This window comes from Daldinia decipiens, assembly GCF_022478715.1.
Source record: "Daldinia decipiens strain CBS 113046 unplaced genomic scaffold F4813scaffold_3, whole genome shotgun sequence".
Taxonomy (NCBI): domain Eukaryota; kingdom Fungi; phylum Ascomycota; class Sordariomycetes; order Xylariales; family Hypoxylaceae; genus Daldinia; species Daldinia decipiens.
In genome coordinates, this window is record NW_026054546.1 from 595,400 (window position 1) to 616,617 (window position 21,218).

The 21,218-nt window shown below is 48.6% G+C and overlaps 5 protein-coding genes across 5 annotated transcripts; 2 read left to right on the forward strand and 3 right to left on the reverse strand.

Moving 5' to 3' along the window:
• The first annotated feature begins 5,037 nt into the window (after positions 1-5,037).
• Positions 5,038-5,808, forward strand: F4813DRAFT_170403 (uncharacterized protein). Its single transcript, XM_049239174.1, has one exon. It carries the CDS (start codon positions 5,175-5,177, stop codon positions 5,697-5,699), a length of 525 nt encoding a protein of 174 aa, XP_049103674.1. The 5' UTR covers positions 5,038-5,174; the 3' UTR covers positions 5,700-5,808.
• Positions 5,809-8,721: 2,913 nt separating this feature from the next.
• On the reverse strand, positions 8,722-12,828 carry F4813DRAFT_398281 (PXA domain-containing protein; the record flags this gene model as incomplete). The annotated part of the gene is made up of 3 exons (XM_049248028.1): positions 8,722-9,911; positions 11,426-12,233; positions 12,294-12,828. 3 exons carry the CDS (start codon positions 12,826-12,828, stop codon positions 9,233-9,235), a joined length of 2,022 nt encoding a protein of 673 aa, XP_049103675.1. The 3' UTR covers positions 8,722-9,232.
• Positions 12,829-12,966: 138 nt separating this feature from the next.
• On the reverse strand, positions 12,967-15,401 carry F4813DRAFT_345525 (zinc-finger of mitochondrial splicing suppressor 51-domain-containing protein). The gene is made up of 2 exons (XM_049241764.1): positions 13,759-15,401; positions 12,967-13,693 (listed from the first exon to the last, which is right to left on the reverse strand). The coding sequence occupies exons 1-2, from the start codon at positions 15,285-15,287 to the stop codon at positions 13,663-13,665; spliced, it is 1,560 nt and encodes a 519-aa protein (XP_049103676.1). The 5' UTR covers positions 15,288-15,401; the 3' UTR covers positions 12,967-13,662.
• A 348-nt stretch (positions 15,402-15,749) lies between these two features.
• Positions 15,750-19,767, forward strand: F4813DRAFT_385390 (pre-mRNA-splicing factor rse-1; the record flags this gene model as incomplete). Its single annotated transcript, XM_049246248.1, has 4 exons — positions 15,750-15,993; positions 16,155-18,234; positions 18,401-19,685; positions 19,741-19,767. 4 exons carry the CDS (start codon positions 15,750-15,752, stop codon positions 19,765-19,767), a joined length of 3,636 nt encoding a protein of 1,211 aa, XP_049103677.1.
• A 22-nt stretch (positions 19,768-19,789) lies between these two features.
• Positions 19,790-20,984, reverse strand: F4813DRAFT_170532 (uncharacterized protein). The gene is made up of 3 exons (XM_049239175.1): positions 20,744-20,984; positions 20,009-20,675; positions 19,790-19,871 (listed from the first exon to the last, which is right to left on the reverse strand). The coding sequence occupies exons 1-2, from the start codon at positions 20,900-20,902 to the stop codon at positions 20,013-20,015; spliced, it is 822 nt and encodes a 273-aa protein (XP_049103678.1). The 5' UTR covers positions 20,903-20,984; the 3' UTR covers positions 19,790-19,871; positions 20,009-20,012.
• Positions 20,985-21,218: the final 234 nt, after the last annotated feature.

Genomic DNA, 21,218 nt, shown 5'->3' on the forward strand with positions numbered 1-21,218 from the left:
GATACATACTTGTAGGGTGATGTAGCGTTCATTTCTTTCAAATCTGAGATTGCATTTGGTCGCATATCCAGCAATGCTTCATTCTCCAATTAAGAGGCTCCAAAACAATTATGACCGGCGAAGGAGCCTTCAACTTTAGAATGATCTATGATCTATGATCTACTACTTCAGGTCGGACATCGTGCTGCACTACAGTTACTAACGCCGAGGTTTGCTCCATGGGTGTTCGTGTCGACTAAAAGGGTAAGATGGTACATAACCAATGGCTGCTTTTACAACCAAAAGCTATTGCGGCATGACGTTACTTCGATCGTTAAGTATCTTCTACTACTCCACAGCCGCATCGTCGGCAATGCGCCGCAGGGACTATACCTAGGCTGCGAATGATCTTGCGATCTTCTAAGGATTATCTAGGCTAGGTATATATGAAATCATATATGGTATATACATATGGCATATGGCATATGGCATATGGCATACCTATATGGGAGGACTAGCCGACTCTCGACTGCAACGGCCCATGGTGGGTGTTGAGCCTTGCATGAAGCCGAAGGAAATAGCTGCACAGACGCCTCGCAGACTTGTACTGTAACACAAATCTCGGCCTTGTGGCAACGAAATGTGCTTTTCATAAAGACGCTAAGCTCGAATAAGCCCCTTGCTTTCTAGGATTCAAGCCTCCTCATAAGGTTAGGCATGGATGGTCCAGGATATAGATAGAGCTGACCAACTGGAAGATAGCCCGGCGCACGGAAAAGAATACTGTATTCGCTTGGACCTCCTGACCATTCATGCCCAATCGCCCAACGGACCTCGGTGAAGGCCTCGCGTCTGACCCGGAAATTATGTCCAATGACAATTCTAGGTTAGGCTATTCATCGCAACGTGCTGTTGGTTGCTTTGCTTAGAGAACCAAAGTGGTGGAATATTGAGGATTGGTCAACCCTTGGGCTAATTTTTACTTGCTCTGTTGGTTTGGTAACGAGTAACAGCAGCAGCTCGACGCCGAGCCGCTGAAGAACGGAAACAGGTACAGGTACAAGAGCGAGAACGCATTCATACATACATATGTACACTACCTAACGTTTACCGCGGCGAAGGATGTGTAAATGCGCGGCGGTTCCCTTCTTTCTTCAGTCATGGTAGCGGTAGCGGTAGTAGTAAACTCAACTCAACTCAACTAACTCACCAACGTCGTTGAGTGTACACGAAACCTCACCGAACGATGGGTATCGGGGAGGGTTCATGTTGGTCCCAGATATGCTCCCGACGGTTTGGGGTCCAGATGCGACACAAGACACAAGCTTGCTTGTCGCGACGGCTTGATAGAACAACCCTCACCCGACAAGTGCTACAGGAGCATCTGGGAGCATTCGGGAGCATTTCTAGACGAGCATTTCTAGACGAGCATTTCTAGACGAAGGCTACCTCTAGGCTGGGTACTTCAACTGCGTAAGATTGAAGTGTCCTGTCGCATTACTAGCAATTTGCCATGGGGGGTTATAGAACAATTTAACCTAGAGAGCTTGCCAGATGTAATGCTAGAAGTAATGCGTTATCTCCTGCTCGGATCGCGTAGGTACATTGTAGCATTTTATATTTATATTCATCTATTGTGTAATAGCTTCCAAGAAGAGTATTTCGTACGTCAAACGTGGCATGAGACCATTGAGGCTTAGAGATCTAAACTCGGGTTTGCATGACATCGATCTCCTGTGACCTGCCATGATCTTCTTCTGTGCGAACTTAAGGACTTCCGCTTCTGGCATTGAAACGGATGTCAACCGAGGAAATATAGGTGTGGAAACTGGGGGAGGGAATAAAGCTCCCTGACCTCGCCAGTAGGCTAGTAGGGTAGCAGGGTCGAGAGACTCACAGACTTTGGGGGCGCCCCCCCGTGCTGCCCGTGCAATCGGCCTTTGTGGAAGGCATGGGAGACAAGGGAAGACAAGGGACCCCCCCGTATGCTGCTCATCTCAATTTGACCTGGTCGACGTTGTCTCACAAACGGAGATAATGGGAATTACGCACTATGGCGGGTATGGTAGGTATGTAGTAAGAGTCGCAAGATGGCCTTTGCTCGGCTCGGCGACTACATACTATATACTATGATATATGCCTAACCTAAGGTATAATGCATATGATACAGGATACAGGATACAACGAAGCATGTCCAATACCCCTCCTTTGTCATCATACATACATTCTACATTCTACATCCTACATTCTACCATAGATAGCTACCATCGTACCCATTAGTACATCATATGTGATCCGATTATGGCCCAATTAGCAAATCCAAACGAGATACCTTGCCGAAGTCTTTACGGTTGCCGCTCCTTCGAAGGGCCAACCGCTACTGTTTATGGTATTATATGGGTGGATACTAGACGGAGGAGCGCCAGGTGAGCTCGAGCAAGAAGGTTCTAGTGGTCTAAAGAGTGAAGGAATAGCAGTGGAGGAATATAAACCGAGAAACCGTCATCAAAGGAATACGCGTCTCCTGGTTGATTACTGGGTATGTTTCTAAGCTAGATTTCATAAGTGAGGGGCTCATAGGAAGCTTGTTAAGGCTTTGAGAGATCTGGCTCGCTAGCGGCCGTCAAATAAAATCGCACGAGTCCATTATGACGATCCGTCGCGAGCGGAAACGGTGGCAGAGAGTGGCCCATGTTTGCCCTATGAGAAGGCGATACGGTCCGTTTCTGACATGGGGGAGGTGGACCATGGGTACCCTGCCAGCCTGCTGAAAAGTCACAGTCCCTGGCTGGTCAGCCCGTCAATAATTAATAATTCCGCTAAGACCAAAAGACTCAGTGGAGAAAGGAAGAAAAAAGAGAGAGAACGGAGCCAAGCTCTATGAAATACCTCATTATCATTGAACGTCTCTTATTCGACTTGCTCTAAGTGTGCAATCCTTCCCGTCGAAGCTACCTGTGTAGGCGTCGCGATGGCTCACCTGGTCTGATCCCTAATATTGCGAACCCGGTTTTTGTAGACCATTCATCTCAACTATCGTGAGCCTAAATAAGTTGGCCCGTGGTAAGGGGGTGGAATCTATTCGTTTTATTCGCTGTCGTTGCTTCTATTTTCTATTACACACGGATTGCATAGTACACACATTGGCTATTCCCTTTCCCATGGCGCGAGATACTATTGATATATTGGTATAATTAAAATAACTACCTCATAATATATACTACATACTACATACTACATACTTGGTTGATACTAACTAATAATATGTAGTAACTTAATAGCTTACAAGCGAAGCTGACAAAGAGTTAGGTTAGGTTAGTGAAAAGGAAGACAAGCATTTACGAGCGTTCCTTGGTCCAACTCTAGGTGGGGTTTATTCACCTCTCATAACCACCCTAATAAGAAACAGGGCAGGATTTGGCTATCGTCCCTCTTGTATGTATACGGAGGTATTCATAACTCATCGTCTTTTCATTTTGATGATCCCCATGTCCTAGTTCCACCTCGGGAGCATCCAGTTACCCGCACTCTAGTCAGATTCGGTTGACCTGGACCAGCCAGATCGGCTTGTCCCTCGTCCGTCGTTGCTTGCTCGCCTTCTCTCTCTCTCTCTCTCTCTCTCCCCTCTCTCGCTAATACCAAAACGAACCTCGTGGAGAAAAAGAGAGACATGGCGGGCAGCCACTCGAACGGGAGGACTGGGGATATGTTATCTAAATGTCTAAGCTAGAGAGAGCCACATGTTTCGTGTCTTGGGGGAAAAAAAAAGACTAAGACCATTAGATAAACTGTTAAAGAAGTCTTCTCTCGATTTTCTCGCATTTCATTCGGCTTGTCTCATAACACTGCTACGCTCTGCGTGTACGGCTTGCCGAGTCCGCCGGGGTGTGGCGCTTTCGGTTACTTTTTGCGGTCCTTGTCAATCCCGTCCGATGGCCATGGCTGTATTCATTCCAGGATATAGCTCTCCAGTTTGTGGTTTCTCTGACAAGTAAAAAAAAAAGCACGGTAACATCGTGGTCTCTCCACACACAATGAAGATTCAACCCCGGCTAGCCAGCTCTCTTTAGACGCACATCCACGGGCCTAACTACATTAATTCATCTGTACCTTGAGTAGGGACCCTCGTCCTGTCAGACCTGTCATACCACATCTTATCCCTCGAGGGTTACCACGCACACCCCCCCCCCCCCCCTTCTTAGGTATCTCTTGTTATTCAGGGCCCCCGGACCTCGAAGGGCATTCACATCCCTGCTGCTGCATAGACTTACATATGTATCTATGTACGGTCTCCTCCACATGTTCTGTCTAAGCATCTAGCCCTACCTTTCCGTGCGTCTGATATTCCTATCTAGAAAAGCCTAGCTATGAGACTACATTGAGGCGTCTTATACCGGGAAGCTAGACCTTTAATCGATGGTCAACCTGGTGGAAGCCAGCTTCTTAGTCCTAAGTTGATTCTGTTTGCTACGCCGTCCACCCTACTACGTAACCCTTCGGCCGTTTCCATTTACACCAACGGCACAGGCCATCTTCCCGCTGCTCCTCGATGCACCAAAAGAAAGGAAAAGAGAGAAACCAAACGGAAAGAAGATAACCAGAAAACTAGAATAGCTCAGGAGAAGTGGCCTCGTTGCCTAAAGGTGTAAAAGAGTTGGGCCAACTTGATAGCAACGGTAGGCCCCCAGGTGTGTGTTGGTTGGCCTTTTACACGTCGACTTGTCCGTTGTTGCGCATGGGATACAACACCACCATACAACCAAGCTACCTACGTTGAGAGACTTGCACGTCTCCTCACCCACTCTCTTTATTTTCGGGAGACTTGCCGGACAGCCCTTTCCAAGACGCCAACCTTTTTGCTGCAGCTTACAACAACGCACGAGGGACCGTGAGTTCCGCATACAACAAAATACGGCAACCATTGCCCCCTTTTAAAGAACCAATTGGTTGACTGGATCTGAATATGCATGCCGTCTTCCGCCCGTAAAAGTCGAGTTGCCAAAAACCGTCCCGGCGGATCTCCACAGTCACCAGCGCCAATCCCACCTCTGTTATAGACTGTTCCTGCGGCTTATTACAGAATCTACGTCACAGAATATACCGGCAGCTAGCCTATATCGTGACAGCCGGACTGTGTCGGCTTATAGCCTACAAATTCTACCATCTAGCATAGGCGGCTCACTTAGACGATAGCCATGCACAATACAATGATCGGCTCAACTGGCATAGACCAGGATAACCACATGGCTCATGACAACTCATATTCCAACGAACAATGGGTCGACATGAGCGCCTATACCCATATGGCCATGACGACTTATCCCGGCGACTACTATATTCCACCGGCGACTCATGGATTGCCATCCGAGTCTATCGGCATGGCTCCTCCACCTATTCCGCACCATATGCATAATCAACCGCACAACAACTTTGCAAGTCATCTTCCGCATCCGTTGATAATACCAACACAGCAGCCTTCCCAGGTTCCATGGCCAAGTCTCCGGACGAACCCCTCTCAGAGCTACTCAGCACCTCCTGTACCAATCCCTCCGGCATCGGCTCCTGTGAGACAGCCACCGAGATTGCCAACGATCAATACGTCGCAGCCAAGGAAGACCTTGACGGACGAGGATCGTCGTAATATGTGCCTCTTCCACGAGGACAATCCCCATGCTAAGCAGACAGAGATTGGTCAAAAATTTGGTGTTGAGCGAAGGTAAGGTTGATAGGCGTTAAACCAAGTCACAGTCGCTAACGTTATCCTGGCAGCACGGTGTCGAAGGTATTACGAAGGAAGGAACTTTACCTGAATCTAGACAGTTCGGGTGGCTCTCCCGTGAAAAAGACTAAGGGAAAGTCGCCGCCAGATATTGAGCGGGCTCTGGCGAACTGGGTCAGGGGTCAACAGAAGAAGGGGGTTGTAGTCAGCGACACTCAGATGGAGGAAAAGGCGAGGGTCTTTTGTACCGGCTCGGACAGCCCCCTCAAAACCATCACAGCCTCCTGGATCGAAAAGTTCAAGCAGAAGCATAATATTGGACCGGGAAAGTTGATCCGTAGAGCTTCGGAGACAGCGATTCCAGATAATGCTCGACTAGATACCGGCTCGCCCTTACTATCTGCTACACATACACCAGGAGGCATTTCGCCGGCTTCACCAACAAACCAAACGGCGTCACCGCAAATGTCGTCGGTAAGCGAGAAATCCGAAGTGAAGGAATCTATCTCAAATAGCTTCATGGACTTCGAGACCAATGGATACAGACACCCACATTCTCAGAGCTCAACATCGCTCTCCAGTGCCGTCACAGACCCGCCGAGCTCAACCTTCTCAGCGGGTGCTTTCAGCCCATCATCACAGTTCAACTTTTCTCCAGACCCGAACACAGGCATGTTCAGCGACCGGAATCAAATGCCGCCAGGGGCCGCTGGTTTCCAGCGTCCCCGAAGTCAGACGGTTCCAGACCTTGGGCATCTCGAGTACATCAACCAATCGCAACCTTCGGAGCCGCTGACACCTAAATATAGCCAGGCTGGGACGGCACCCTCTTCTGCTCTGGAATCCCCGACCCACGAGATGTCAGGTTCGTCCTATAGCGGGCTAGACTCGGCCATCTCCCCACCAACACAGTTACATCATGTAAGCAGCAATAGCAGTTTAACCGGCAGGTCGAACTGCTCAGGGACAGCTGGAGTTTCCGGAACTTCGATGGGCTCTTCGCCTAGTTCACCCACTCAGGAGGATGCCAGACGAGCCGCGGACACGCTCCTTAGTTTTATGCAACAAATCAAATCGACTGGTTTGGTCGACCAGAACGACTTTTTAATAGTCTTGGGTCTTACCGAGAAGCTGAGGTTACAACCACAGCAACAGCATGGGGGACCCCAGGCGAACTCGGCAACCCAAGGTCTTGGTGGTCTATCGAGGATACCGGAAGGAGACACCGAGATGACAACAATCCCTTCACCCTTGGTGAAGAACGAGACAGCGATGAGTGTGTGACTGCACTGGTGTCCTATTTTTCTAAAGGAAGCAGTTTCGAAGACTACGTGTGGCATCATAGCGTGAAATTTCATGGCTTTTTGTTTTTTTGCTGAATAGTGCGAGGCCTATACCTCTTACCACTGGGACGGCAATGAAATAAACTTGATAACCCCCCGAATAGCACGGCGAGTCAACGAATAATCTGGAAGGCTTTACGGACTCTCAAGAGTAGCAAGCCATTCTACACGATGCGACGAAACGGGAGCTACGAAGCCACTGCATTCCACGTCTCTATATCTGCTTCTATATATATAATACCTACAACTCCGGAATAATCGAAAAAAAAAAATCCATAACACATCCAACCGACGGTGGGCGCAAGGGGCGACAGCAGTGTGTCACAAATACTCGTACTTCAGCATAGGGAATGGGCGAATCGACAGGACCAAGGAATAGGAACAGGAACAGGAAACCACCAGGCTTTCCCCGGACAGGCGGATCTCGGCTGAGGGAACGGAGTAACAGGAAAAGGACAAAAAAATTTAATCATATCATCATCATCATCATCATCAACAACAAACACCAAACATCACCGAGCGTAATTGTATACACTACATTCTCACGAAGCATCATCATATCATATACATACATATACCCCCGTCGCCCCACCGCGCGTCCAGCGAATATACCCCGAAATCGAGCAATCGACGAGAAGACGAGAGAGAAAGGAGCAGGGAAGAGAAGGGAAGAGGAGGAGAAACTTATTATTATTATTATTATTATTCGGAGCTATCGCTACCAACTCTTCTTTCGAAGGCAATATTGACATATACACCTCACTACGATACCATCATTAACAAACCAACTTCTTCTTCATCATCATTATCATCATCATCATCATCATCATCTGGCCGGCAACAAGACTACGACCCGCTCACGCGAATACCACAAGGAAATCTCCATATCGCGCGTCTCGAGAAAACACACACACACACACACACACACACACACACATATATATATATCCAGGTGTTAATTGTTCTACTTTTCTTCCTCTCCGTCTTACTTCTCGCTTATTTTGAAATTTCCAAATCTGGTTGTTTTTTTTTCTTTCCCTACAAGATTCCCCCGGTATATATATATATACGCATGGTTTGTTTATGTACAGTTCTGCCTGCCTCGAGCCGTTCGGTTTGAAGAGAGAGAGAGAGAGAGAGAGAGAGAGGGAAAGGGAGGGGGCATGGAGGAGGAGGAGGAGGGACGAGGACGAAGACGAAGATGAGGGCGTTCGTTTGCATCGAATAGTATCTTGATGGGGGGACAGAACCAGGTTTCTATTACGAAAACTATGTTATCTGTGCAAGATAAAGGGGGGAAACGTTGGAGCGAGGAAGGAGAAGGCGTGAAGGTGTTCTGGTGACCGGTGTCGGTGTCGGTGTCGGTGTTGGTACGTGTCTTGGTGGAAAGGGAGTTTATTGATTTCGGTTCACTGTTTCTCTACATAGCAGCACTATCGGGCGTTCATCTGGGTTGATTTCTCTAAGTCGCTGACACTAATCGAATTTACACTACTCTGACTCTACTTACCTATTTTCCCCCCGGCTTCCAACCTCTACATTCCATGTGCTTTTTTCTCATCGTCCCATCTCGTACTGCCAAGCCATGTGCCGATGATGAGGCGACCGGAACAAACCACATCACCCTGTATAAGTCTACGCTTACTACTACTTCCGTACTTCCCGTATACTATTCCCTGGTGAGTTACAGATGAGAGACAGGCAGACAGGCGGACAGGCATGTTACTCGCAACCAGTGACCTTTGGGATGGGTTGGGATGGGTTAGGTTACACCCCGCAACGAGAAAGGGATTTGGTTTCGTAGCCCGACTGCTCCAATTGATGACCGAACGTTTATTTTTGGAGTGCCGAACCCAGATGCTACCAACCTAGGCTCTTTCACAAGCCAGACGACGAAACAGGAAGAGGCGATGTAAACATCGGTACCTACAGGCAATCTGGGGCGGCTCTGTAACTACTTTCCGGAACTACTCCTGCTTCGGTCCCGTTAGGTCTGTCTGCTGCTTATGTCGTAGAAGCATGTTGCATTGCATGAAGGGGTGCACTCGATCTGGACAGGGCGGTGCATTATAACTTTGAAACTCTCCTAAATTTCTTTCTGTCTGTTCTAACCACGCGTCGGTTGGTCGGGTATCAATCAATCATTACCTTAACTTATTTCATTTACGAGAAACCGAACGTCCGGCCTTCCTCAACTTAGTCGATCTTCCCATAGTTCGATGACCCCCTTTTCGGTTAGTTCGGGCATGAGGCGCACCAGAATGAGTTCTAGAATTCCGTACAATAAGTGCTTGTTACAGTAGGGATCCGAGAAGACGTCGAGAACGCCCGTCTCGATTTCGGATAGAATTCTGTTCTCATCTTCGTCCTCGTCCTCGTCTCCGTTACACATGTCAGCCCGTTTGTCGCCACCGGCCTCGGTCGGTCGCACACCGGTGTCTCCAATTTGCCGCTTTGATTTGTCTGGGGTCAACGTTGCATGGTTGTCTCTAACAGATTTGCCATCATCGGTAAGCCGCACGCGTGCAACTTCCTCTCCAGTACGGTTGGCATTATGCGTCGTGTTATAGCTGTCGGCCTTAAACGGTCCGGACCGCGAACTCGCACTCGAAAGAGTGCTAGTAGATCTGGTAGACCAAGGCCAGATACTGCTACCGTAATAAAGCCTGCCCACCCTCTTCGGAACAAGCGCCAAAAGCGCGCTAGCGCATCTGCGGCGTAAGGCGCCCAGCTGCTCGTCAGACGAAGGAGGGATTAGGCTGGATGAACCTGGAGCATTATTGGGGAAGACAGCGCCGCGCACGGCTCGAAGGAGTGGGGGAAGACGGACAGGATCGAGGATATAGACGTGGATGTAGTGCGAAAAAAGTCTGTGCGAGATCAGTATGTACAATGCAAACCATGTACAAGGAGAACATTAATAGAAGCTTCTAAGGAAAAGTCTTGTAGGGGGCGTGGGGGGTAGAGTGGTACAAGTGTGACTATATGCGGAATGTTTCGAGGTAGAATGGGGTACGCGATGTTGCATGGATTGCTGAGACGCGAACTCAAAGGCGAGCCAGATTTCCTAGGGCAGATAATCTTGATCCGTTCTGTAAAACCATACTGCAACCATGGCTTCATGGCCAAGGTCCAGTCGACAAATTGTAGCCAAGCTTGATAATGATTGATAATGCGAAGTCGGTCACGCCTGCTAGTATCAAAACGACAAGCGATGTGAGGCTTCAAGACATCGTGGAGCCTTTGCATGGGGTAGAGAAAGCTTGTACGGGGGAGCTAAGAGCTGCATGAGCCCGGGTTACCCCTGGCCTTATCCGATCGGGGGAAGAGGCGCGACGATGACGGGATCTCCTGGCACAAATATGTGAGGCCGAAGCCCAACAAGCTCAGATCGATTGAATATTGATCAGAACGGCCATGATGGCGTACGATGCTTGCCTGGCACCAGGGTGTTCGACCGCCACATTTTCTTGCTCTCGGAAAGTATTCGGAGCATCCCGGTCCAAGCTAGTGACCATCCCTTGGATGATCACGTCCGACTATATCCAGAGCTGAATATGCTAACCTAAGTCGTGCTTGTTCCATCCATCGAACTGATGGTCGGATACATTACATTATGGCGGGTGAATACGGAAAGCACCAGCATCTAAGTAGGATAGCAGACATTGCTAAAACATCTACTAGACTTGAGAGTATCCGTTATAAAATCCATAACCTAACGCCGTGAGCCGGAGACACGCCCGTGCATGTTAGGACGGTACCTGCGGGGCCGGCGGCACGAAGCGAATGGGAAAAGTGTTCGTGGTGTCGTACCAAGGATTGATGGAATGTCTAATGCGATCCTTGGTTGAGGGTAAGAAATCCCTGCAAGCCCCAAAGTTGGGCGCGTAAATAAGGCTCGCGGATGGCCAGGCAGGCCTGGTAGATTCAGCCCCGCGCCGTTTATCGTGCAATCGGATGAAGGACATCGAGGTTTACCCGGTCATTGGTCATGATAAAAAAAGGACCCTGGAATAATAGAATGCTTCATGCTGGGTCCCTGGTGAGTACCGGACTTTGGATGGCTACCTGTTTATCCGGCCATGAAACTGGAGCATTGGAACGTCGCACAGCATCTGCCTCGACTTGAGGTGGCCTTTGCTGAAAATGGTCTGGGCAGTGTATACTGTACTTTGTCTGGCCGATCTGCCAAGTCGATATCCGACGGTACGAAATTAAAGTAGTGACGGGGGAGGAGATGCCCGTCATGCGCACTTGTGAGAGATATCGTTTCTAAGAGATGAATGGACAAACTAAGATCCTGTGACCTGAAGCGTATGCGAGGTGACGAGATATGTGCTTCTGTGATGAGTGATAGAGGAAGGAAGAAGACTGATTCGCCTACCTATCGATCATCCCGTTAAACCCTGCCAAGTTGCCCGGACCTCTCAGGGCTCCCCATTGTGCCATGGACAAAGTTCCGCTCATCCAGGGCATGCGAGCGTCTATTTCGAGTAAATTCCCAACGCAAGCCCAGAGCTTGAAGTCTGCGATGGGAACGTTGACTGGTTGTAAACCAACTTCAGAGGTTGGAGGATGGTAGGATTTCTCTCCATAATCATGCGACGTTGGATCTACCTGGCGGATGGTAGGGATGGACCTAGGAGGGAGTGTTCGGGATAGCATGATGGTACTGATCATCAGTCGTATCGAGTTTACTATAACGAACCCCCACTGAATTACGGTCCAAAAAAACTGCTGAATGTACAAGCTCCGTTTTCTCGTAATCGGCGGGACTATGCCGCGGATTGTCTTTAGATTCGCGTCTGGTTCCATGTCTCCAGGCCCAGATGCCTCTATTGTGCTTCTTGCACGCACTATTCTCGTTAGTATAATCAGACCTTCCCATATAAGCCATGGCTCCGAGAGCTTGTTAATGATGAGATTGCCTATGACAAGTTCCGAGAACAGTTGCTCAACCAGCGTCGTCAAGCACTCGTTCTCGAGATCCTCGGTTGGAAGCAAGAGGGCTAGGACGCCCTGTACTAACAGTTGGCGGTATGCACTTTCGTTATCTTCCTGAGTCTGTATGCTACTGTGTCCAGATTTAGGAACCGGGGACAGGGCAGGCAGCGGCCAGAGCGAATGGTAGATCTCGCGTGGATTGGCCTCGACTGGTGGCCGAGCTACCGTGTTCCTCGCTACTCGATATGCTGCATGATATTGTCAGTAATAAAATGATATTAGACTAAAAACTAAATATGCCGGCCAACCTCGGATATGTGCGTCTAGCAATTCTGGAAGCTCATCGAATAATAAACTCTCGAGATCTACGTTCCGCAGCCTCTGCTCCAACGCGCGGGTACAATGCGCAATAATCTGCACGATCTCGGCGACGAATGTCTCGTCGGGCGTAATCTTGGTATACCAATTTTGGACGAACTCCTTAATAATGATAGCTATTAGGGCATATAGCTGAAGATCTACATCGTTTCGGCTCGTAAGAGGCGGCAGTAGATCTTGGATGGGCGCAGGCGTGCTCCTCCCCCTATCTGCCAGGTGCTGAGCGCAAAGCACACGGCGTATGAATGTAGCGGTAGCCTTATCGGACAAGAAGTCTGACGATACGGGACGAGGGGATCGGCGAGGCACCGAGGTGGGTGGAGTTGTATGAGGCGAGCTAGAAGGCTTGCTGCCAGTGGAGGTAACGGACTCGGGATTGGTGCTCGAAGTCGCTGGTGCTTTTAAGCTGGTCGGAACCGGGCCACCACCTTTAGGCGGGACGGTGCCCGATGGTGCTGCCGTCATCGCCCGGTATGAGGAGTACGGTATGTTCACCGGGATATCGTCATGCTAGTTAAATTCAGCGGAGAGCTACCTCGTTCAATATGTACACAGTATGCTCAGTGGTACATATGTAGAGCTCAGTGGTATGTAGAAGATAAAACGGCCGTAGAGTGGGTTGCAAGCGGTTCGGAAGTGGTTTGGGTGGTTATAGGTAGTTATCGCGCTAGTTGCTGCCCGTTGGTTTGCTGCCCGTTTGCTGCCCGTTTGCTGCTGCAGGAACGATAATATTCTTCGCTATCAGTTTCCTTGTCCCATTTTTTCTTTCTTTAGGGGATGCTGCATCCTGCAACTGTGCGGCAGCCTGTGCCACCTGCAATGACGTTAGCGGATTAGGTACCTAGATTAAGCTACCTTAGGTAGGTACCTAATGTACAGCGGCAGAGCGGCGCGCTCCGGAGCCTGCATAGGCCTCTTCGCAAGAAGCACAGGCCTTCAGGGTACATCGCTTCCTGACTTGCATCTACTATATCGGCGCAAGGATAGCCATGCTACTTTTCCTAGTTGTTGAGCCTCATTTATACATACTAACGTACGTACATGTTGATAATTGATAATACTTACCAAGTTATTAAGCTCGTATCTATTACGAAATATCTGACTCTCCAGAATTCAATTATATTTTTCATTGTTTACTTGTATATTTCACTTCATTATGGTGGTTTGTTATACCTACCTAAATTTAATACAACCCGATTTATTTGCACGGAGTGATGTGGTTCCTTATAAACATGGCCGCAGTCCTCTAGTACCGCACTTCTATGGTCATATACATTAATGATTGTACAAGGCCACACCTCATTCGGCGCTTTTCGTTGTTGCTTCGTATCTGCCAAAATCGTTAGAAGCAGGAATCTGAACAAGCTCGAGAATCTCTTATTGTAAAGCACGTACCTCTTTCCTCGGAACGCCCACACCCCCCAGTTACCACAGCTGATATCTTGTGGATCAAGGTCATTGAGATCCCATCGCAAACTCCTGAAGATGTTCTCGCCAGGTTCCATGAGCATGTCAAACTCGCCACCGCAAGTTTTCTTTACCCATTCAATATCTCTGTCCATGTCATACTGCGTGTAGCCGGTTACTATAACAGGGGCCTTTGTCTCAAGGAGTAGAGGTACCGTTTCTGTCCACTCGTGAGAGCTGGCTGGGTGTCCTAATCCTGGATGGAACATGACAAAACAGTCAAAATACGGATCATAGGGGTAAAACTGGCCAGTCCTATGGAGAGTATGATAGTAATCCACAATGGTGCTAATTTTCATTGTCGGCCACACCCGGTCTTCTACTATGGCACCGAAGGGATTGGATGGAGTTCGGGGTGGCAATGGAAATTCATCGTCTCTGTTGGTCATGCTCTCGGGTCCAATGAAGATAAGGTGAAACTTCCCTCGAGGGAATAGGTGAGCCAACTGTACCCAGACATTCCGAGGTAGAGATGATTCCGCACGAGCCCCGAGAATAAATATTCTTACTGGAGGTGCTTCGGGTCGCAAGCCCTTGATTGTTTCTCCGCCGCCCGTCCGGGGTGGATGTAAAGTATATCGTAGAGCGCTTAAGCTTTTCAAGCCTTCCACCGTGAGCCTGCCACCTTTCCTAATATTATATGGGCTAAGTTCGTGTAAGATGCTACCTATCGTTATCGGGTAGGTAAGTAGCCTCGTAACCTGCCGCATGTTCCGGTCATCGTTGATAGCTTCGAATTGCCTCGTATAGAGAAAGGTGTCCCAATTGATCATATTTACAGCGGCTTCTTCCATCTGAGGGCCTGCGTACTCGAATTCGGGGAAGAATCTCCCCGAGCGAAGATCGTGGTCATCTTCATTGATCTGTCGTAACGTGTCGCAAATTTGAAGATGAGCCTCATAATCCTCGGCCCAGTGCTTCTCACTACAATAAACGGGGATTCCACAGTCCGGACATTCAAAGTCGACGAGGGCTGGTGCTTGCGCACCGGAACCTGTAACGCTAGGCGGGGTATTGGTACTGGCTGGATCTCGCGTGGGTTGATGGTCGGGGTGAGGACAATGGGCGTGTTGCCTTATAAAAGCAGCACGGTGGCGTATTTCGGGAATGGGCGAGTTGGTGAAAGAATGGAAAAGGTCGTCAGGGCGGAGGACCGGAGGCTTCGATTGGTTCTCGTACGTTGTGGCTGGTCCTAGAGCAACTGCATCGTCCTCGACTGTTTTTGACTGCCGGCCAAATAGAGATACAGGTCTTGAGAGACATTTCCTAGCCTCAGCAGACGGGACAGGACGCCGCGAATGTATAATCGGACTAGGAGAGCAAGCCTGTTGTAGTGACCGTGAAGATGTAGCTTTACAGAATGACCTTGTCATAGGCGGACGGGTTGTATTGGCTGCGGAGAGCCTTATACATGTCCGGCAAGTATTAGAGGCTGCCAGGCGCATTGAAGGCTCCATTGTTAAAGCTTCCTTGGTGATGGTCCATACAACGGTGGTTATAAATTTGCGACTGAATACCTAGGTAGCTTTAAGCTCAAGAAATGTATGGCATGAAAGATGCATCTATTTTCATGTACCCTTGTACCTATAGTGGGATGGATTGATGACCCCAAACTCCTGTACCTATGTACCATCATCCATCCAGTGAGCAGTGTGGATAAAGATTAATCCGGTTAATCCGTCCCAAGACCCACAAGAGCAAGAGCTTTAACAAACGGGTCAACTTATTGGCGAACTGAATACTTAGTGCCTCCAATCAAGTTCTTCAGTTCGATTGAAGCTCCATCAACTTGAAAGAAAAACTTTGGAGCTTCCTTTACAGGAGGTAACTCAGTTGTCTAAACCAGCTTCATATTATAACGGAGAGGAGATAGATAGATTAGAAGAGTCGCGCAGGCTTTCTGCGCATCTCCTGCGACGATGGCGACTACTTCTAATATGTTTCTTTACTCTTTAACTATCCAGCCACCCACCACAATCACTCAAGCTATTCTCGGTCAATTCTCTGGCACCAAAGAACAGCAAATCATCACAGCCTCAGGCTCGCGACTCACGCTACTGCGTCCCGAACCATCGCAAGGAAAGGTTATTACCCTTCTGTCTCACGATGTTTTTGGCATCATCAGGTCCATTGCTGCCTTTCGCCTGGCGGGAAGTAATAAGGGTAAGTCTTATATCCGCCCCTTACTTGTGAGGCTTCACTTAGTGATTTTTGAAGCTGGGTCGATAGAAACATTCGAACTGCCGCCTCGACATATGGTGCGGTATCTCGACCCTCGAGGAATTATTGTTCGGCTAGAGCTCTGCTAACCCTTCTCCTCACAGACTACATAATACTTGCTACTGATTCGGGACGCATTGCAATAATCGAGTATATTCCTCAGCAGAATCGGTTCAAGCAACAGAAGCTCGAAACTTTTGGAAAGTCTGGGGTGCGTCGGGTCGTTCCTGGACAATATCTAGCCTGTGATCCCAAAGGTCGTGCCTGTCTTATCGCGTCGATCGAAAAGAACAAGTTGGTCTATGTCCTGAACCGAAATGCTCAGGCAGAGCTTACTATTTCTTCGCCCCTAGAGGCGCACAAACCGGGAACGATTGTGCTATCCATGGTCGCTTTAGATGTCGGTTACGCCAACCCAGTATTTGCAGCGTTAGAGGTCGATTACTCCGAAGCAGACCAAGACCCTTCAGGCCAAGCTCTTACTGAGGTCGAGACGCAGTTAGTCTACTACGAACTGGACCTTGGGTTAAATCATGTTGTCAGAAAATGGCATGAACCAGTTGATCCAACTGCGTCTATACTGTTCCAAGTCCCCGGCGGTAATGACGGACCTAGCGGTGTTCTGGTCTGTGGAGAAGAGAATGTCACATATAGACACTCTAACCAAGAAGCATTCCGTGTGCCAATTCCCAGAAGAAAAGGCGCAACAGAAGATCCTCAAAGAAAGCGTTCAATCGTCTCCGGTGTCATGCACAAACTAAAAGGAAATGCAGGCGCATTCTTTTTTCTCCTACAAACGGAGGATGGTGACCTTTTTAAGGTTACTATTGACATGGCGGAAGATGATGATGGTAATGCAACTGGAGAAGTACGAAGGCTCAAAATTAAGTATTTCGACACCGTCCCGGTCTCTACAAACCTCTGCATTCTGAAGAGCGGTTTCTTGTTTGTTGCCAGCGAATTCGGGAACCATCACTTCTACCAATTCGAGAAGCTAGGCGATGATGACGATGAATTGGAGTTCACCAGCGACGCCTTCCCGACAGACCCACAGGCATCATACAATCCCGCCTATTTCTACCCTAGGCCGGCTGAAAATCTAAGCCTAGTTGAGAGTATCGATTCAATGAATCCCCTTGTTGATTGCAAGGTAGCCAATTTGACTGGTGATGATGCACCACAAATTTACTCTATCTGCGGGAATGGTGCGCGGAGCACGTTTAGGACTCTGAAGCATGGTCTAGAGGTCAATGAAATCGTAGCCTCGGAGCTTCCAGGTGTCCCATCTGCTGTTTGGACCACCAAGCTTAACAGAGACGATCAATACGATGCTTATATTGTCCTCTCGTTTAGCAACGGTACTTTGGTGCTCAGCATTGGCGAGACTGTAGAGGAAGTAACTGATACCGGTTTCCTCTCAACGGTTTCAACGTTGGCCGTTCAGCAACTTGGCGATGACGGCCTCATTCAGGTACATCCCAAAGGTATCCGGCATATCGTTCGAGGGCGGGTGAATGAATGGGAAGCGCCGCAACATCGATCAATTGTTGCCGCTTCCACTAATGAACGACAAGTTGCTGTTGCGTTAAGCTCGGGTGAAATTGTCTATTTCGAGATGGCCGATGATGGGTCCTTGGCTGAATATGACGAAAAGAAAGAGATGTTCGGGACTGTTACCTGCCTAAGTTTGGGTGAGGTTCCCGAAGGTCGTTTGCGAAGTTCATTCCTTGCTGTTGGGTGTGATGACTGCACCGTCCGAATCCTTAGTCTGGACCTGGAGTCCACCCTCGAGAGCAAATCTGTACAAGCGCTGACTGCTGCCCCTTCTTCGCTTTCTATAATGTCTATGGAGGACTCGGCATCAGGTGGTTCAACCTTATACCTGCACATTGGCTTGCATTCAGGCGTCTATTTGCGGACTGTTCTAGACGAGGTGACTGGAGAATTGACTGATACCCGTCAAAAATTCCTTGGGCCTAAAGCTGTACGACTCTTCCAGACCTCAGTCCAAGGTCGTACCTGCGTCCTGGCTCTCAGCTCGAGAACTTGGTTGGGCTACTCGGACCCAATCACGAAGGGTTTTATGATGACTCCTCTAGATTACAGCGATCTGGAATGGGGATGGAATTTCAGTAGCGAGCAGTGCGAGGAAGGTATGGTGGGCATTCAAGGCCAAAATCTTAAGTAAGTGAATTTTCTTATTCTACGTTCAAGCCGAAGAATGATGAGAAACTGGATCCGATGCCTCGGCTATGAGGTCTTTACGCATACCAATTGTTCCTACTGAACTTCACACATTTCCTACCTAAATATGAGATTCGGGAAAATGACAGAATGCTAACGGTAGCAGAATCTTCTCTATCGACAGGTTGGGGGACACTCTGCTACAACAATCGATACCACTCACCTATACCCCAAGACGTCTCGCTAAACACCCCGACCAGCCCTATTTCTATACTATCGAATCTGACAATAACACATTGCCACCTGAGCTGCGTGCTCAACTCCTGGCTGACCCTGGCGTCGTTAATGGCGATGCCGCCGTGCTGCCGCCCGAGGAGTTCGGATATCCCAGAGGCCGTGGCAGATGGGCGTCTTGCATCAGTGTCGTGGATCCATTAACAGAGAAGAGAGTTCTGCAAACACTAGATTTGACCGATAACGAAGCTGCCGTTAGTATGGCAACGGTCTCATTTGCGAGCCAGGACAACGAGACGTTTCTCGTGGTTGGTACTGGGAAGGACTTAATTGTCAGTCCCCGCCAGTTTAGCGCAGGATATATACATGTCTACAGATTCCGTGACAACGGCAAAGAGATCGAATTTATTCATAAGACCAAGGTAGAAGAACCACCCATGGCGCTGGTGCAATTCCAGGGTCGACTGCTGGCAGGAATTGGCAAAACCCTTCGCGCCTACGATCTTGGACTTCGCCAACTTCTACGGAAGGCGCAAGCTGAGGTCGCACCGCAGCTCATTGTCTCCTTACAAACTCAAGGCAGTCGTATTATCGTTGGTGACGTTCAGCAAGGAGTGACGTACGTCGTATATAAATACGAGAGTAACAAACTGATACCGTTCGCTGACGACACAATACCACGCTGGACAAACTGCACAACTATGGTAGATTATGAGTCAGTTGCTGGTGGAGATAAATTCGGAAATATCTGGATTGTACGATGTCCACAAAAAGCAAGTGAAGAGGCCGACGAAGACGGAACCGGTGCGCATCTTCAGCACGCCAGGGAATATTTGCATGGCGTGAACCACCGCTTGAGTCTCATGGCCCACTTCTACACGCAGGATGTACCCACCAGTATAAGCAAGACCAACCTGGTGGTAGGTGGACAAGATGTACTTCTCTGGAGCGGGATACAAGGGACTATTGGCGTATTTATCCCTTTTGTTAGTCGAGAAGATGCGGATTTCTTCCAGAGCCTTGAATCGCACATGCGAAGTGAGGATCCGCCCCTTGCTGGAAGAGATCACCTTATATACAGGGGTTACTATGCTCCTGTCAAAGGGGTTATTGATGGCGACCTATGTGAAAGATTCACATTGCTCCCTAATGATAAGAAGCAAATGATTGCAGGAGAGCTAGATCGCTCGGTCCGAGAGATCGAGAGGAAGTTATCCGTAAGTGAAATCCACTAAACTCTTCTACCCAATATCCAAGCTTACATTTAACTAGGACGTACGAACTCGGTCGGCATTTTGATAAGGGAAGGCTGGACAATGCAATGGCGCCTGGAGTAACAAGGAGCACACTGTATTTACGAAATGAATTTCTCGAATCCGGATAGCGGAACACTCAATCGAATGGTTAGTATGTCCACTTAACCCTACGGATTTTCTCGTACTATCAGTGCTCTAAAGGGCACGGAATTATGTATAAAACTTATCCCTATATAATCCAGAAGCGCCAAAAATTTTAAAACACAAGCTAAATTTATCTTTATTTCTCTATCCTCTACGCCCCCTCCAATACGAGCTCCTATTGGCTGGCCTCGCAATCCCTTTACCTCTTCCCGCTGCCTCAACTGGGTGTGTCCGTTCCCACTCTTCATCGGCGAAGAAGGCTTCTGTTGCCATTTCGAGATCATAACCGGCCTGTTCCAAGTAAAGGACGGCAACGTCGTATTCATGGACCTTACACGTCACCATCCATCGCCGGATCTTAGATTTTCGCGCCTCTTCTTCTTCACCCTCGATGGGTCGTGGTGACAGGCTCACGCCACCCTTATAGTACTCTCCAGGTATGAGTATAGTCCGTCGCCCTAGAATTAGGTGATCACTTGTGATATTATTGGCGCGCCTAAGAACCGATGCGGGGACACCGTATCGGAGGGAAAGAGAGGAAATAGTATCATGCTCATGATTTAAGAAGTGTAGGGTATCCTCTGGCGGCTTGTCGAGAGAATCAAAAGAGACGGACTTTTCGTCTAATTGGTTTGGGATTTTGTGTGCTGCGGACGGCGTATACGGCGGTGGTGCAGCTAATATGTTTTTTGAACTAGTTGCGACCGAAGATTCATATGAAGGGGGGTCTTTTAGACCTGGCGGGAGTTTCGTGTCTATTAACGAGATTTGACAATAGGGACAATAAGTATTAAAGCGAGGATTGTTCTACTCGCGACGGTCAGTTCGTCTGGAAATATCGGACCTACGAGGTAGAGAGACAGGTATCAACGCACACTGCGACAGTTACCACATATTACCCTTTGGCAACACTCTAACAGACGATCTTTTGGTAGAGGCTTTTCCGAGTCGCTATATCGTGGAACGTGGCAAAGGAGAGTTGCGCAGGTGCAACAAGACTCGACAGGCGTTGTGATAGGTTTCGTGAAGGTCATGATGCCTAAATTGAGTAATAATAATAATAATATATAATACTATACAATCGTAACTTAGGGGATGCTAGATGTAATACTGGATGTAATAGTAATGGCCTTTGGTGTGTGTATAAAATACATGTATAAATGGAAGGTTACCTATGCTTCACTACCCGTGCCGAGATCTAAGATGCGAAGGTGGCGTGCCAGTGATAGCAGCAGGTGCCTTTCCACGCATGACGTTTCTGCTTATCGATAAAAATAAATAAGTCGGAGATTAAAAGGCTTTAGCTCGGGTGGGTTTAACGCTGATCCACCTTGACGTTTCTGATGTCAG

Bases quoted from the DNA above. Each gene is read 5' to 3' on its own strand.
- F4813DRAFT_170403 (XM_049239174.1), top strand. From the start codon at position 5,175: ATGCACAATACAATGATCGGCTCAACTGGCATAGACCAGGATAACCAC.
- F4813DRAFT_345525 (XM_049241764.1), bottom strand. From the start codon at position 15,287: ATGGAGCCTTCAATGCGCCTGGCAGCCTCTAATACTTGCCGGACATGT. The intron at 13,694-13,758 runs GTACGTGCTTTA...CGATTTTGGCAG, and splicing joins TGGGCGTTCCGAGGAAAGAG to ATACGAAGCAACAACGAAAA.
- F4813DRAFT_170532 (XM_049239175.1), bottom strand. From the start codon at position 20,902: ATGACCTTCACGAAACCTATCACAACGCCTGTCGAGTCTTGTTGCACC. The intron at 20,676-20,743 runs GTGCGTTGATAC...CGTCGCGAGTAG, and splicing joins TATGTGGTAACTGTCGCAGT to AACAATCCTCGCTTTAATAC.